This window comes from Eptesicus fuscus, chromosome 4 (assembly GCF_027574615.1).
Source record: "Eptesicus fuscus isolate TK198812 chromosome 4, DD_ASM_mEF_20220401, whole genome shotgun sequence".
Taxonomy (NCBI): domain Eukaryota; kingdom Metazoa; phylum Chordata; class Mammalia; order Chiroptera; family Vespertilionidae; genus Eptesicus; species Eptesicus fuscus.
The window spans coordinates 69,066,351-69,080,423 of NC_072476.1; the positions used below are offsets into that span (position 1 = coordinate 69,066,351).

Consider the following 14,073-nt stretch of genomic DNA (forward strand, 5'->3'; position numbering starts at 1 on the left):
TAAGACTAGAACTGTTGAGTTGTTAGATATTGAAACAGAGAAAAGTGGTTTTTTTATTTGGTAAATATTTTGCCTTTGAAGCATCAGTAAATAATCACAGCTGTTTCCTTCGGTTACAAATGTATCCAATCAGGTAAAATTTCAAATAAAATACACAATCCACCAGAGTCATTGCATTATACAGCACAATAGGAGCCCTAAGCCTTGTGAAATATATGGATTAAGTATGCATGTATTCATCAAATCAAACAAAGACACTAATGGGTCTCTGATTAGTGTTCTAACTCTATTATGGTGATAAGCACCCAGACTCATCTAAAACATGTGAACAAAATGCTATTAAGTTTGATATACAGTCTGTTATGTGCTATTATTCTGGCTAAATATTCCAAACTGAATTTCTTTCTTGAACATCAAGAGCAAAGAAAGAGCTGCTAAGGTGAGATACTCTTCAATTTTAACCTCAAAAAAATATGTAATTCTTTATGTGAAATCTGAAACAAAAATTAATGTTGGGTTCATAAAAGATTGTGATTCCAAAGAGATTGTTAATGGGCATTAAGAGACAATGACTAGTTAAATCCAGAATTGGGTATTCAGAAAAATACCAAATACATTTTATTAAATATTTTAAATATGCAGCCCGGCCAGTGTGGCTCAGTGGTTGAGCATCAACCTATGAACCAGGAGGTTTGATTCCCGGTCAGGGCACATGCCCAGGCTGTGAGATGAATACATACTTTGTTTTTTATTTTTTAAATCCTCACCTAAGAATATACTTCCACCGATTTTTGAGACAGTGAGCAAGAGAAACATCGATGTTTGAGAGAAACATCAATCAGTTGCCTCCTCCCCTACTCACACTGGCTGGAAATCGAACCCACAACCTTTTTGGTGTATAGGTCGATGTTCCAACCAACTGAGCCACCAAGTCAGGGCTGCATAATTTTTTTAAGAAAAAGATGATTGGCCCTAGCTAGTTTGGCTCAGTGGATAGAGTGTCAGCCTGCGGACTGAGGGGTCCCAGGTTCGATTCCAGTTAAGGGCACATGCCTGGGTTGCAGGCCCGATCCCCAGTGGGGGGTGTGCAGGAGGCAGTCGATCAATGATTCTCTCTCATCATTGATGTTTCTCTCTCCCTCTCTGCAATCAATAAAATATATATATTTTTAAAAAAGATGATTGTTACAATTAGGTTTATAACCACTTAGTTATACATAAGTTCTGGTAAAAAAGTTCTTTTAAAGAATCCAATTTAAACATCTTACGCTTCTCTTCAGTGATTTTCTCCGAGCAGAAGTACTCCTTGGTCAGAACTCAGTTAACTATTTGACCTCCTCAGATCATACTGATATCTACAATACAGGCCTCTCCAAGGGAGCCCAGCTCCAACTTGTGAAGAAGGCCCAGTTCAGAATGTAACAATGAGATGGTAACTTATGATAGTACTAGTCATTATCAAAAATTAACAACTTTAGGTATCTTCGTTTTGGGTTTCTGTGGTTTAGGCACATCCAAAATTTCTTCATAGTCTGCACTCATCCCCTTTGCCCAGCGACCAACTGTAACCATTCGATCTGTAAAGGAACAGAAAAGTCAGAATGTAAGAAAAACTGTAGTCATAGATTGGTTTGGGCTTAGCAAAGAAACCAGTTTTGACATGAATAATCACAAGGAGGGAATACTCCATCACGGAAGAAAAGTAAGTAATTTTTAATTGATTATAACCCTTGATTTCCGAGTACCACAGGCAATTTCTCATCCCAATTAGGGAAATGTAGCAACTGCTTTGCAATGCACAAATTGATGAGAAAGCACTTTCATTCTTTCCCAGAGTTCATCATTATAGAGTCAATGAATTCCAAGTGTCTGTAAACAGCAAGACATATGAAGCATCACTTTTAAATGCACAAGATTCCACCTGTGAAATTATACAACATCTGCTTGTCAGTCTTGTCATTTGGGAAGTGGCAATCCTCCCAGGAAGGAGAATTCAAATTCCACTTCATCATTTCAATCTTACTGCCTACAATGTAGTAAACACTATCTTCTAGACAACATTATAAACAAGAACTCTTGGTTATCAAATTTAAACGCTAGGGGTAGGAAGTAAAAACGGGTACTTATTTGTATCATCACTATTTGACATAAAAAGAAATGTTGGGTTTTTTTCCATAAGAAGCACTACTGGGTATCCTACTGTCTTGCTTTCTTTCACACAGAATTATCATCATTCTAATCTAGGTAAAATAGGTAATATGATCTTCTCTTCTCCCCAAATCTATCATAGGTATAGTGAAGCTTTATGAAGTTTCTGGTGACCAGGGGTAGGTAGTATTTCATTAGGAAGAAAATATAACTGGGCAGATACTGTGTGGACAACACAATTTTAATATTTTCAGTAGTTTTTGCGACCAACTCTGAATCCTTCAGGTACACAAAAAGCAAAACACATATGAGGATACTCAATTATAAGACTACTAGAGGCCTGGTGCACAAATTCGAGCACCAGTGGGGTTCCTCGGCCTGGCCTGTGGGATTGAGCCGAAACTGGCTCTCTGACATCTCCTGAGGGGTCCCGGATTGCAAGAGTGTGCAGGCCAGGCCGAGGGACCCCATGGGTGAACGATAGGGGCTGGGAAGGGATGCGGGAGGGCTCCAGGGTGTGTCCGGCCTGTCTTGCTCAGTCCTGATCAGCCGGACCCCAGAAGCAAGCTAACCTACCAGTTGGAACACCTGCCCCCTGGTGGTCAGTGCACGTTATAGCGACTGGTCAACCAGTCGACTTTCTGCCCCCTGGTGGTCAGTGCATGTCACAGCAAGCAGTTGAGCAGCCTTAGCATATCATTAGTATATTACGCTTTGATTGGTTGACCAGACAACTGGACACTTAGCATATTAGGCTTTTATTATACAGGATTGAAAGCTATTTTCATATTTCTTATTTTCTTAGTGAATCTATACTTTTCTTTAAGTAAATATAAATGTTTATGAACAAGATGTTTGTAAGATCAGGGTCCTCAGGGCTTAATGGTCCCTTTCTTCCCAACCTGAGAACAGCATCTAATGCCCAGTTGGTACTGTGTCTACAGCTGACAGAGAAATGATTGAGTCATCACTGCAGCAGGAAACTAGGTTGCCTTAAAATCCCCAGTGAGTTATTAATAACAAAATGCAGCAAAAACATAGAGGGTTGCTAATTTTCCCCCTTCTTAATGGAAGACCAGAGATCTCACCTGAATTCTGACTTTGAGGACAATCCTTCTTAAAATGTCCCACAGAGCCACAAAGTCTGCAGCAGCCACCTAGTAAAAGAACAAAGTCATTGAAAATCTCTCACACTTACTTAGGACTTTTAATGTCTCAAAGCACTTTCATATCTTATTTGGTCCTCACAACTTGTCAGCCAGGAACATAGGTGGGTGCCACCATTCCTATTGATAAGGTCATTCTCCATTCCTCTGACATCACAGAGCACTAACTTCACCTACCCATTTATTCCACTTGGCCTTCAGGGGAGTAGTGGGAAAGAGGAGAGAGAGATGATGGCAGGCACTTGTTCCCTGGAGTGTCCAAAAGCCCCTGCATAAAAGCCAGGACCATGGTTAAATAGGCAAGGGTTTGTGAACTCTTAAACTTGTGAGCAAAATTTGTGTGCTGATGCATTTGTTGAGGATGTCCACAGTTTTTTATCACATTACCTAATGATCAATGACCACCCCCGTCAACAAAGGTTAGAAACCACTGCTCTATTATATAGATCAGATGGGGGTGAGCAGTTATGAAAGGAATGAAAATTAACATAGTGGATTGCTAATTCTACCCCTTCTAAATGGAAGCCCAGAGATCTCATCTGAATTCTGACTTTGAGGGCAATCCTTCTTAAAATGTCCCACAGAGCCATGTTTCCAGGCATTCTATCTGCCAGGGATTCTAACCCTAATTAAAAGGACCATTTACCTACTTTAAGCAACATTCCAGGACTGTAAATTACAACACACATGATTTCTAAAATGAATCTGTTGTGTAATGGTAAAGAATGATCACGATCATGCTCATAATGTTAAGTGATTTATCCAGGAAAATGACCCTACAGAATATAAACCTGGTTGAGCTCCCACTTCTATGTGATTTACTCCTCTTGATGTACTTTTTTTTATATCTAGTCATTTTGGTTGACTATCCATCTTTGTAAATACCATAACTCATTAAAACTAAGATACCATTGATTATAAGATGTGTCATTCTTTTACATACTTCTCAGAAAAAAGAAAACATGTCAATTATGTGGGACCTACCAATGGTAAGATACATTCCGAGTTCAGAGATATTAAATGTGAAAAAATATGCATCTTAGAATCAATGAAACACGTACAGGGTTTTGTTTTTTTTTTCATCTCCATTTTATAGGTGAAGAAACTGAGATGAGAAAAGTTAAATAACATAACCAAAGTCCCACAGCTAATAAGTGGCGCTTTGGACTATAACCAATCTGTTTAATTCCAAAAACTATGCTTTTCCACTGGACTTCTCCAATGGAACCCAGGACATGACACAAGAGGTGTTTAGAACCTGAAGGTACCAGCCATCACATTAATATCTGATCCACATTAACAAATGACCATCTCCTTAAAGTTTTAGACATCAGACTTTATTGTGAGGACCTTGAGACATTAGCTGAGCTAAAGGTAAGAAAATTACATGATGCCATGCCAGACAATTAACTAAGGAAATCATTCAGAAACAAAAACTACTACAAATATGAATAGTGCATAGCAGCCCTTTATACAAAATGGTATGCTAGGCTGAGATTAAATTCACACTATGTTTTAAATCTTATATTTAAAATTTTATATTAGTTTGAAGTATTATAACTTCACTTCTATTCTGTTTAAAAGCAGAAATTTGATATATTCTCATAATGATGCTAAAGTAAGCAGTTTGAAATACTCACTCAAGTTATTTCTGATTTATTAATACATCAAGTCATAGTACCCAAAAAGTTCAGTAGGTAGAATAGTACTCAATAAAAATAATAAAATTCTCAAGGTTTTGCTACTTATTCAAAAATTTATTCAAGCCCGAGCGGCATGGTTCAGTGATTGAACATTGACCTATGAACCAGGAGATCATGGTTCGATTCCTGGTCAGGACACATGCCTGGGTTGCAAGCTCAATCCCCAGTGTGGGGTGCATGCAGGAGGCAGCCGATCAATGATTCTCATTCATCATTGATGTTTTTATCTTCCTCTCCCTCTCCCTCTCCCTCTCCCTTACTCTCTGAAATCAATAAAAATATATTTAAAAAATATATATTCAAGGACTATTAACAGTGTAGATGAAGTATAACTCTGCATGACGACTCCAACTTCTGGCATACAAAGGTAAGAGTACTCACCATCAGCATAGACTCCTTTGGGATTATCAGGGCAAGACCTGGACAGGTGCCCCATTTCCCCACAAACAAAACATTTTGCAAAAGGAAATTCACCTGTAAGGATCAAACAGTTCCTTTTAATTGGTTATACATATTACAAGTCATATAATTCATATTATTTTAAAATACTCCGAGAAGAAAACATGTATCTACATAATTTAAATTTTAATCTCATTAAGATTTAAAAATTTGGCACACTCAACCCTGTAAATAGAAAAACCCAGTTGGCTACTTATTGGCCACTTTCCCACTTTTGATTAAGCAAATCAAAAATTGATAAGAAAAAAACATACCAAGAGCTGGATCTACTTTAGCCTTGCACTTAGTTATTTCATGCTCTGTAGATCCACACCGATAACATATTCCAGTGCCCATATCTTGATTCTCAAGGGCGGCCGGGCAATCTGCAATCCCATGGCCAGGTTTTCTACAATGAAAACATACCTGGGAAAACAAAATGTGAGTTTCCACAATGCAAAACTGCACTGGTTTTATCAATTCTTGTTATCAAAAATATCTTTAAAACATTTCTCATTTTAAGGATATCTAGCACTTTTTCTGAAATCTCAAATTTTATCTGTAGAATTGTTTCACCCAATGCTAAACAATAAGAAATGTCATTTTCCTCATGGTCTCAGTGTTTTAGAAAAACCTCAATCAGTCAATCTCAGACATAAAGTTATTAAGTGGCTTTGTAGGAGATAACGACTTAAATGAATTAAGCAACTATGGACTATGTATTTCATTAATGGGGATGTCTGACTAGCAAAACAGTTTTCTGGAGTAGACAATGGCCATAAAAATTATCCCTCAAAATTAATACTTTCACTTTTAAAGTTCATATAATTGAATGAATTTGAGTTAAATAATTCGATTTAAATTATGATTCAAATAATAAAATATATTTCATACCAAAAAGTGGCTCAGTGGTTGAGTGTTGACCTATGAACCAGGAGGTCACGGTTCAATTCCCAGTCAGGGCACATGCCCTGATTGTGGCTCATTCCCAGTGCGGGTTATGCAGGAGTCAGCCGATCAATGATTCTCTCTCATTATTGATGTTTCTACCTCTCTCCCTTCCTCTCTGAAATCTATTTTAAAAAAAAAAAAGTATACCTTACGGTTTTCATATCTTTATAATACATATTCGTTAATATTCAAAAATAGATATTTCATTCTTAGAATGTATATACAATTCATTTTAAAGGAATAATTCTAAGATGAATTATTTGCCTCCAACATAACACAGAACAATGGTTTGCTTGTATTACATACTCTCCAGTAATTTGGAGGATATTTTTTGCAACGAATGAGAACATCAGTCATAATCCAAGATGGTAGATATTTAAACTATTTTATTTAAACTGGAAAAAGATATATGTACTTCTCGGATAACAAATAGTTCATCTGTAATTTTTTTTTTCCAAATAAGCACAGGTTTTTAAAAAAGCAAATTCAACAGGCAAAATAAAACATAACATTTTACAACTATAACCTTGCTTTCTTTTTTTTCTGTTTAATAACAATGGAAAAGAATGAGTCCCTTTATTCTTCGGTAACTTTTACATTTTGAATGAGCTAGTCCAGTGGTCGGCAAACTCATTATCAACACAACCAAATATCAACAGTACAAAGATTGAAATTTCTTTTGAGAGCCAAATTTTTTAAACTTAAACTTCTTCTAACGCCACTTCTTCAAAATAGACTCGCCCAGGCCGTGGTATTTTGTGGAAGAGCCACACTCAAAGGGCCAAAGAGCCACATGTGGCTTGCGAGCCGCAGTTTGCCGACCACTGAGCTAGTCCAAACAAAGAAAATGCATTTATTCTACAAGTGGAGGAAAAGTTAATGCTAAATTTTGGATCACCAACATAAGTTTGGATTTTTGGTGAAGTTAAGGCGGTCTCTAATAACCTGACAGCTAACCGATTAGTTTTTTATATAAATTTCAAATACAAGTTTCTTGATTGATCCTTATATTTGATGTAGATGGGGTTGTGGGAAGCGCACTACTAAATGTCTAATATCTTAATTTATTAGCAACTAAGAACTGATGCTAAGTATCAGGTATTAAGAAAATTACACACAAAAAAATTTGAATGTGGGTCACAACAAGCCATAGTCTTTAAAGTATATGTTTTAACATAAAGCATTACTTTAAAAAAAAAAAATCTTTCCCCCTTAACTACAAACATAAAACTTCTCTTAAAAGGTCATAATAGCCCAGCCAGCATGGCTCAGTGGTTGAGTATCAACCTATGAACCAGGAGGTCAGGGTTCGATTCCTTGTCAGGGCACATGCCCGGGTTGCGGGCTCGATCCCCAGTTGGGGGCGTTCAGGAAGCAGCCGATGAATGATTATCTCTCATCATTGATGTTTCTATCTCTCTCTCCCTCTCCCTTCCTCTCTGAAATCAATAAAAATATTTTTTTAAAAAGTCATATTAAGCTTTTTCAAATAGTATGCAATTCACCATAGTGTTTATGTCAATTAAATTATCTTTAAGTTATCTTGACTTAAAACTATCCTGATCCAAACAGAAATTATCTTTTCTATCCCAATTCATTCATAAGGAATGTCTGATTAGTATTGTCTCTAAAAAATTATCTTTAAAAAATACGTTTTTATTGATTTTTTTTAGAGATAAAGGACAGGGAGAAACATCAATGTGAAAGAGAAACATTGACCAGTTGACTCCTGCACACACCCTGACTATGGATTGAACCTGCAACCTGAGTTTGTGCCAACAAGGAATCCAACCAGCCACCTTTCAGTGCATGGGACGGCCCTCAACCAACTGAGCCACACTGGCCAGGGCTAAATAATTATCTTTAAATGGCACTGCACAGAACAAATCCTGCAAATGTCAGAAGCTACATGTATGGTGGCTATAACATTTCAAACCTGCACTGCTATTAACAGTGCTGTACATTTACTAATAAAAGAAAAAAGAAAGTGTAAAATGATAATAAATCCTGATTCTTGAAATTCACTTAAAAAGGGGAGAAGGGAAGGAATTATACTACACATTTCATTTCCTGTGGGGATCTAGGGAAGGCCCTGGCCAGGTGGCTCAGTCAGTTGGAGCATCATCCGGTACACCAAAAGGTTGCAGGTTCAATTCAGGTCAGGGCAAATACGAGTGTACGAGAGGCAATGTTTCTCTCTCACGTTGATATTTCTCTCCCTCAAATCAATAAATACATCCTACGGTGAGAAAAATCCTAGCCTATATAATAAAAGGCTAATATGCAAATATACTGAACGGCGAAACAACCGAACAACCAGTCGCTATGACGTGCGCTGACCACCAGGGGGCATGTGGGGAACATGGCATGCATCAGCAGCAGGCGGCAGAGCGCAGAACATGGTGGGCGTCAGCTGTGGCGGGACAGTGGAGCAGGTGAGTGGGGGCACCAGACCAAGGCGAGGCGCTGGTCGCTGTCATTGGGGCAAGCCTCTGGTGGTTACTGAAAATTCTTTGCTCCCTCGTGCCACGGTCTTGCCTGGTGCTTGCACCTGCTGCAGGCGCCAGCCCCGATCGCTCAGCGCCTTCAGCAGGTGCAAGCGGCGGCTGCCAGCCTCAATCACCCCTCAGGGCTTCTCCACTTCCCCCTGCTCCTGTGGGGCGATTGGGGCAGCAGCCACCGCTCAACCTGCTGATGGCGCCGGCCCCGCTCGCACCCACTGCTGGCACTCTGCACCATCAGTGGGTGCGAGCAGGGCTGGTGCTGTCAGAGCATGGGAGCAGCAGGAGCGGGGCTGCCGGCAGACAGGGGACTGGGGGCCACAGTGGGAGGTGCCAGGCAGGGGCACAGAGGATGGGCCGAGACCCGTCCCTGTGCCCACCGCAGCCTTGTGGCCCACAGTTCCTTTCAAGGTGCACGAATTCGTGCACTGGGCCCCTAGTAAATAAAATAAAATCTACAGCTGGGCACCACAGAAATAAACCTGCAGTCCCCAGCATTATCTGAGTGTAAAATGGAGAGGGAGGGAACAATGACTAGGGAAGGTCTCAAGAAGTTTTAACTCTGCTGCTCAGTTACTAACTACTGTGATTCTTATTAGATCTCCTTGTGTCTCAAGTTTTTCATGGACAGAAACAGAAAAACATCCTTTCTAAGTAATGGGAACCACACATATTTAACCTGTTGTACTTAACCTTCCTACTTATTTTGATCTTTTTTTAAAATGGCTGTTTGTAAAATGGCTATTTGAAGGTAAATGTGGGAACAGTTTCGAAGTCAGATTCTGGGTTTGAAAAAAAATTTTTTTTTGGCTGGCCTGCAGAGTTAGCAGCCCATTTAGGTTCACATTTATTAAAAAATGCAAATAATTACATAGTGCCAGTCAGCACTCTAAGTAATCAAATGTGGTTTTCAGAAAGATACATAACCTGTCTACATATTAGAGTTTTCTACCTGTAAGATGGGAACACCATGTTTATAGTGTTGTTGTGGTAATTAATGAATACATTAAGTATCTAGCAAATAGTTATTACTAGCCCTTAAAAAGGTACTTTATAATTTAGTACATAATAGCAATCAAACTGCTAAATATGTCTGAGTATATGATTAATAGTTTCTAGCCATCTAAAGTAATACTTTGGTAGAAGTGATAATCTTACCATTGCATTTTTCTTTGCTGCTTGTCTTTTTAACCGTCTTCCTTCTCTGCGACTATCTTTCTTTAAAGCAACTGCAATTTCTTCCCGTACTTCCCGACTGTCTGTTGTTATCATTTCCCCATTGTGAACCATCTGTGAGTTTTGCCTTAGGTAGTCCATGAATCCATTCACATCTTCATTTAAGTACTCCTTTTTCTTTTTGTTCTTTTTGTGTTTTGCTTGGTGTGCACCATTTTTAAGGCACAGCCTATTGGCTTCAAGTTGTTTACTCTTTGGTAGGCTTTGGCTTTTTTCCTCAAGGGACCCCTTCTTCATATCCTCCCATGATGTTGCAGGCAAGGGTCTTTTGTTATGTGTGGTAGTGACTCTTGCCCATCTGGTCATGGTTTCATCAGAGGTACTGTATCAATCTTTAAGACAAGCATGGCAGTTAGTCATCATTTAAAAGAAATAAACTAAACTTAAGATACATGCTATAGCCCTAGCTGGTTTGGCTCAGTGGATAGAGTGTCGGCCTGAGGACTGAAGGGTCCCGGGTTTGATTCCAGTCAAGGGCACATTGCCAGGTTGCGGACTCGATCCCCAGTGGGGGACATGCAGGAGGCAACCGATCAATGATTCTCTCTCATCATTGATGTTTCTCTCTCTCTCCCGCTCCCTTCCTCCCTGAAACAATAAAAATGTATTTTTTTAAAAGATACATGCTATATATCACATATGCCATGTTAAAGTTTAAATGGGTTTTTACTTCATTTAGAGATCTACATATTTAATTCTATAATGCCTGTAATGTAAATCCAGCCCTTACCAGAGAAGCTACCACACCAATTAAAAAAAAAAACAAAAAACAAGCCCAGCCTGTGTGGCTCTGTGGTTGAGCATCCACCTGTATGAATCAGGAGGTCACAATTGGATTACCAGTTAGGGGTGGGGTTGCAGGCTGGATACCCAATCAAGGGCGTGCAGGAAACGCCAATCAATGATTCTCTCTTATCAATGATGTTTCATTTCTCTCCCTCTCCCTTCCTCTCTGAAATCAATAAATATATATATATATATATTTTTTTTTAAAAGCATGCCTACTATACTTGCTTAAATATATACATATTTTTAAAAAGCATGCCTACTATAATATACTTGCTTAAAACTGGAAAATATTTTTTTAAAATGGAAAATAAGAAACCAAATTATTCCGCAAAATTTAAATCACCAAATAAGACAATGAATGAAGTTACTCTTCCCAAACTTTGCAGCTTTCCTAGTCGTTTATTTTCCTACCGCTAAGTCCCAGGGCTACTTTCTTCCAATCCTGTTAATATGCCATTTCAACGCAAACAATTTGCGTTGGCAAACTGTATACAGAAATCCGGCGTTTTGACGTGGTTTGTCATCACAACTCTTTTCGGCAGATTGATAAGGGAACTATATTAGTGTTCACAGTCACGTGACGATGCCGGGTCTATCACATCATCCTCCGTGAGGCTGCACCTGTCTTAAAGGAGCATCCCGTGCAACAACAGACAAACACCTCAGCTCCCGAGTTCCAAACATCCCTTCCCCACACCTGCGGGGCGGAAACAAGAAATGGGTGCGAGGTGCTGTGCGCCACTTCACCGCGCGCGCCTGAATTAGTCTTCCCCCGAGTACGTGGGAAGGGGGAGACTCTGTGTATCAAGCCCCGGTCGTCCGGGTCTACTCGCAGGGCAGGGCCCCGCGGGACTGGCCGTACCGTCCGAGCGGCCAGCGCCCCGCAGCTGAGGCCGTCCCCGCCCGCGGCCCGGGCAGGCAGCCCGGCATTTCCCCCACCTGGCGCGGGGGCTCCTGGGTACCTCTCAGCCAGTGCCTCCGCGCTCCCGCCACGTCCCAGGAACCGCGGAGGGCACTCTACCGCTTTCTGGGGGGTCCCGGGGCCCCCTCTCGTTCCGCCGAGCACACCTTACCACGCGTGAATCCTCCAGAGCAGCAGAGTTAGCGTGCCAGAGAAGCCCGCCCCCTACGGCGGCTCGCAGAACCGGAAGCACCGCCTCTTGGATAACGTCACTTCCGCCGGGCTGCGCTGGAGCTGTTGCGCAGTTCAGCCGACTGGCTCTCGGGAAAATGGGTTCAAGTAAAAGTGTGCGGCCCAGCCGGTGTGGCTCAACGGTTGAGCTTTGACCCAGGAACTAAAAGATTGCTGGTTCCATTCTGATCAGGGCACCGAGCCCAAATTGCGAGCTCGACCCCCAATGTGGGGCATGCAGAAGGCAGCCGATCCGTGATTTTCTCATCATGGATGTTTCTACCTCTCTCTGAAATCAATAAAAATATGTTGTTTTTTAAAAGTGTGTGGAGCGCCTAGAATTTGCAGGGCGCTGCGCTGGAGGCCGGGGGCACAAAGCTGAAGAGTGCTCACTCCGTGCTGGCAAATGGACAGGAGGATCGGAGGGGGAGGGAGGGGTGGGGACGCGAGGAAGGCTGCCTTGAGGTGACCTTTGAACTTTGAAACACAATCTGGTGAAATGACTTTAGGCGGAAATTAAGGGCTTTCCAAGCAGATGTAAAATTTTAAAAATTAGCGTAGTGGGAGTGGCTCACTGTGATAGATCTCTAAAAAAGACTTGGGGCTGTATTGGATAGACCATTGGGCGCCTCATGGTCCACGCATTATTCCATTGAAAGAGTACACTGTAGCCAAAGTTCCCTTTTTAACAGGAAAACCTCGGTCTCCGGAACAACTCATCATCTCAACAACCCCTCTCAAACGGACACCACCACAAGTTAGTTGTACCTAGTGGGAAACATGGCATTATCTTTTTTAAAATTTTTTTATTGATTTCAGAGAAGAAAGGAGAGGGAAACATCAATGATGAGAGGGAATCATTGATGGCTGCCTCCTGCACACCCCCTACTGGGGATCCAGCAGGCAACCCAGGCATATGCCCTGACCTCCTGGTTCATAGGTCGGCCCTCAACCACTGAGCCACACTGGCTAGGCAAACATGGCATTATCTTATCCACTCAGTTCACCAGAACTGCTGCTCCCATCCCCACCTTCATACTCGATCCATTTTTTCACTTAAATATCTGTCCACTTCTTTGTCTCTTCTGCTACCTCCCTGGTCACAGGTTTCAACATGTCTCACCGGGATTACTGACAGGAATGCTGGTTGGGGCATTCCTATGTGTACTCCCTCAAATCCATTTCCATGCCTTAGCCAAGTGAACTTGTGAAAATGTAAATCAGATGTTGCCCTCTTGCTTAAAACCCTTCCATAGTTTTCCATTATTCTTAAGATGAAGTTCAAACTCCTTAACATGGTATTGAGTCCCTGCTTGTTTCACTAGCCTCACCTTGCACAATCTTTCCCCCTCTTCTTCAAGCTCCATGCAAAGGAAACTTCCCTCTATTTAGCTAATGCCCTATGCACCTTGCTATCTCCAGGCCTTTATATACGATGTTCTCTGTATGGCAATCCTTTTCTTTCAATTAATTTCTACTCACCCTTCAAGGCTTTTAACATTTTTATTCTCAAGTAATCCTTCAGTGCCCCTCTGTCCCAAACTAGGCCAGGCCCCTATTGCACACTCATGGCAGTTTATACTTCATTACAGCACTTCAAATGTGTAATTATATAGAGAATTGTCCAATAGGTTGTTTATTGTATCCCCATTGCCTGGTATATAGTTGGTGTTCAGTTCATTTTTGATAACTAAAAGAGGAATAGGTACTTTCTAATGTTTGTTAAAGCAAACTAGAAAGTAACCGATTTTCTTTAAGAGGAAATAATAAAGTCAATACTGTAGAAGTGGTGGGATTTGGTATGATAACAATCACAAATATTCTAGGTGTTAAGGTGACATTTTTAAAAGACAAATCCTGCAGCTCTGGAAGAGAGGGAGCTTTATAAAAGATGTAGGCGAGTGCTATTCATACTATAATGTTCTCAAACAGCAGGCTTCAGGTTCTAAGCTTTAACCTAGTGATATTTCATGAAGAGATTTTCTTCACAGAAGCCAGGTACTTGCACA

General features: G+C 40.7%; 1 protein-coding gene across 7 annotated transcripts; it reads right to left on the minus strand.

Moving 5' to 3' along the window:
• Window positions 1-29: 29 nt before the first annotated feature.
• On the minus strand, window positions 30-12,080 carry ZCCHC9 (zinc finger CCHC-type containing 9). Of its 7 annotated transcripts, none has more exons than XM_008161991.3 (6): window positions 12,006-12,080; window positions 10,066-10,475; window positions 5,731-5,881; window positions 5,399-5,491; window positions 3,237-3,305; window positions 30-1,577 (listed from the first exon to the last, which is right to left on the minus strand). In XM_008161991.3, the coding sequence occupies exons 2-6, from the start codon at window positions 10,447-10,449 to the stop codon at window positions 1,459-1,461; spliced, it is 816 nt and encodes a 271-aa protein (XP_008160213.1). In that variant the 5' UTR covers window positions 10,450-10,475; window positions 12,006-12,080; the 3' UTR covers window positions 30-1,458. The 7 variants fall into 7 exon arrangements, with proteins under 7 accessions (XP_008160213.1, XP_027995529.1, XP_027995528.1 ...); XM_028139728.2 differs by having other exon boundaries at window positions 12,001-12,079; XM_028139727.2 differs by having other exon boundaries at window positions 11,895-12,065.
• Window positions 12,081-14,073: the final 1,993 nt, after the last annotated feature.

Coding starts and splice junctions, on each gene's coding strand:
- ZCCHC9 (XM_008161991.3), bottom strand. CDS start 10,449: ATGACCAGATGGGCAAGAGTCACTACCACACATAACAAAAGACCCTTG. Junction 3,306..5,398: donor CAAAGGAGTCTATGCTGATG/GTGAGTACTCTT, acceptor TTCTTTTACTAG/GTGGCTGCTGCAGACTTTGT. Junction 1,578..3,236: donor TCCTCAAAGTCAGAATTCAG/GTGAGATCTCTG, acceptor GTTCCTTTACAG/ATCGAATGGTTACAGTTGGT.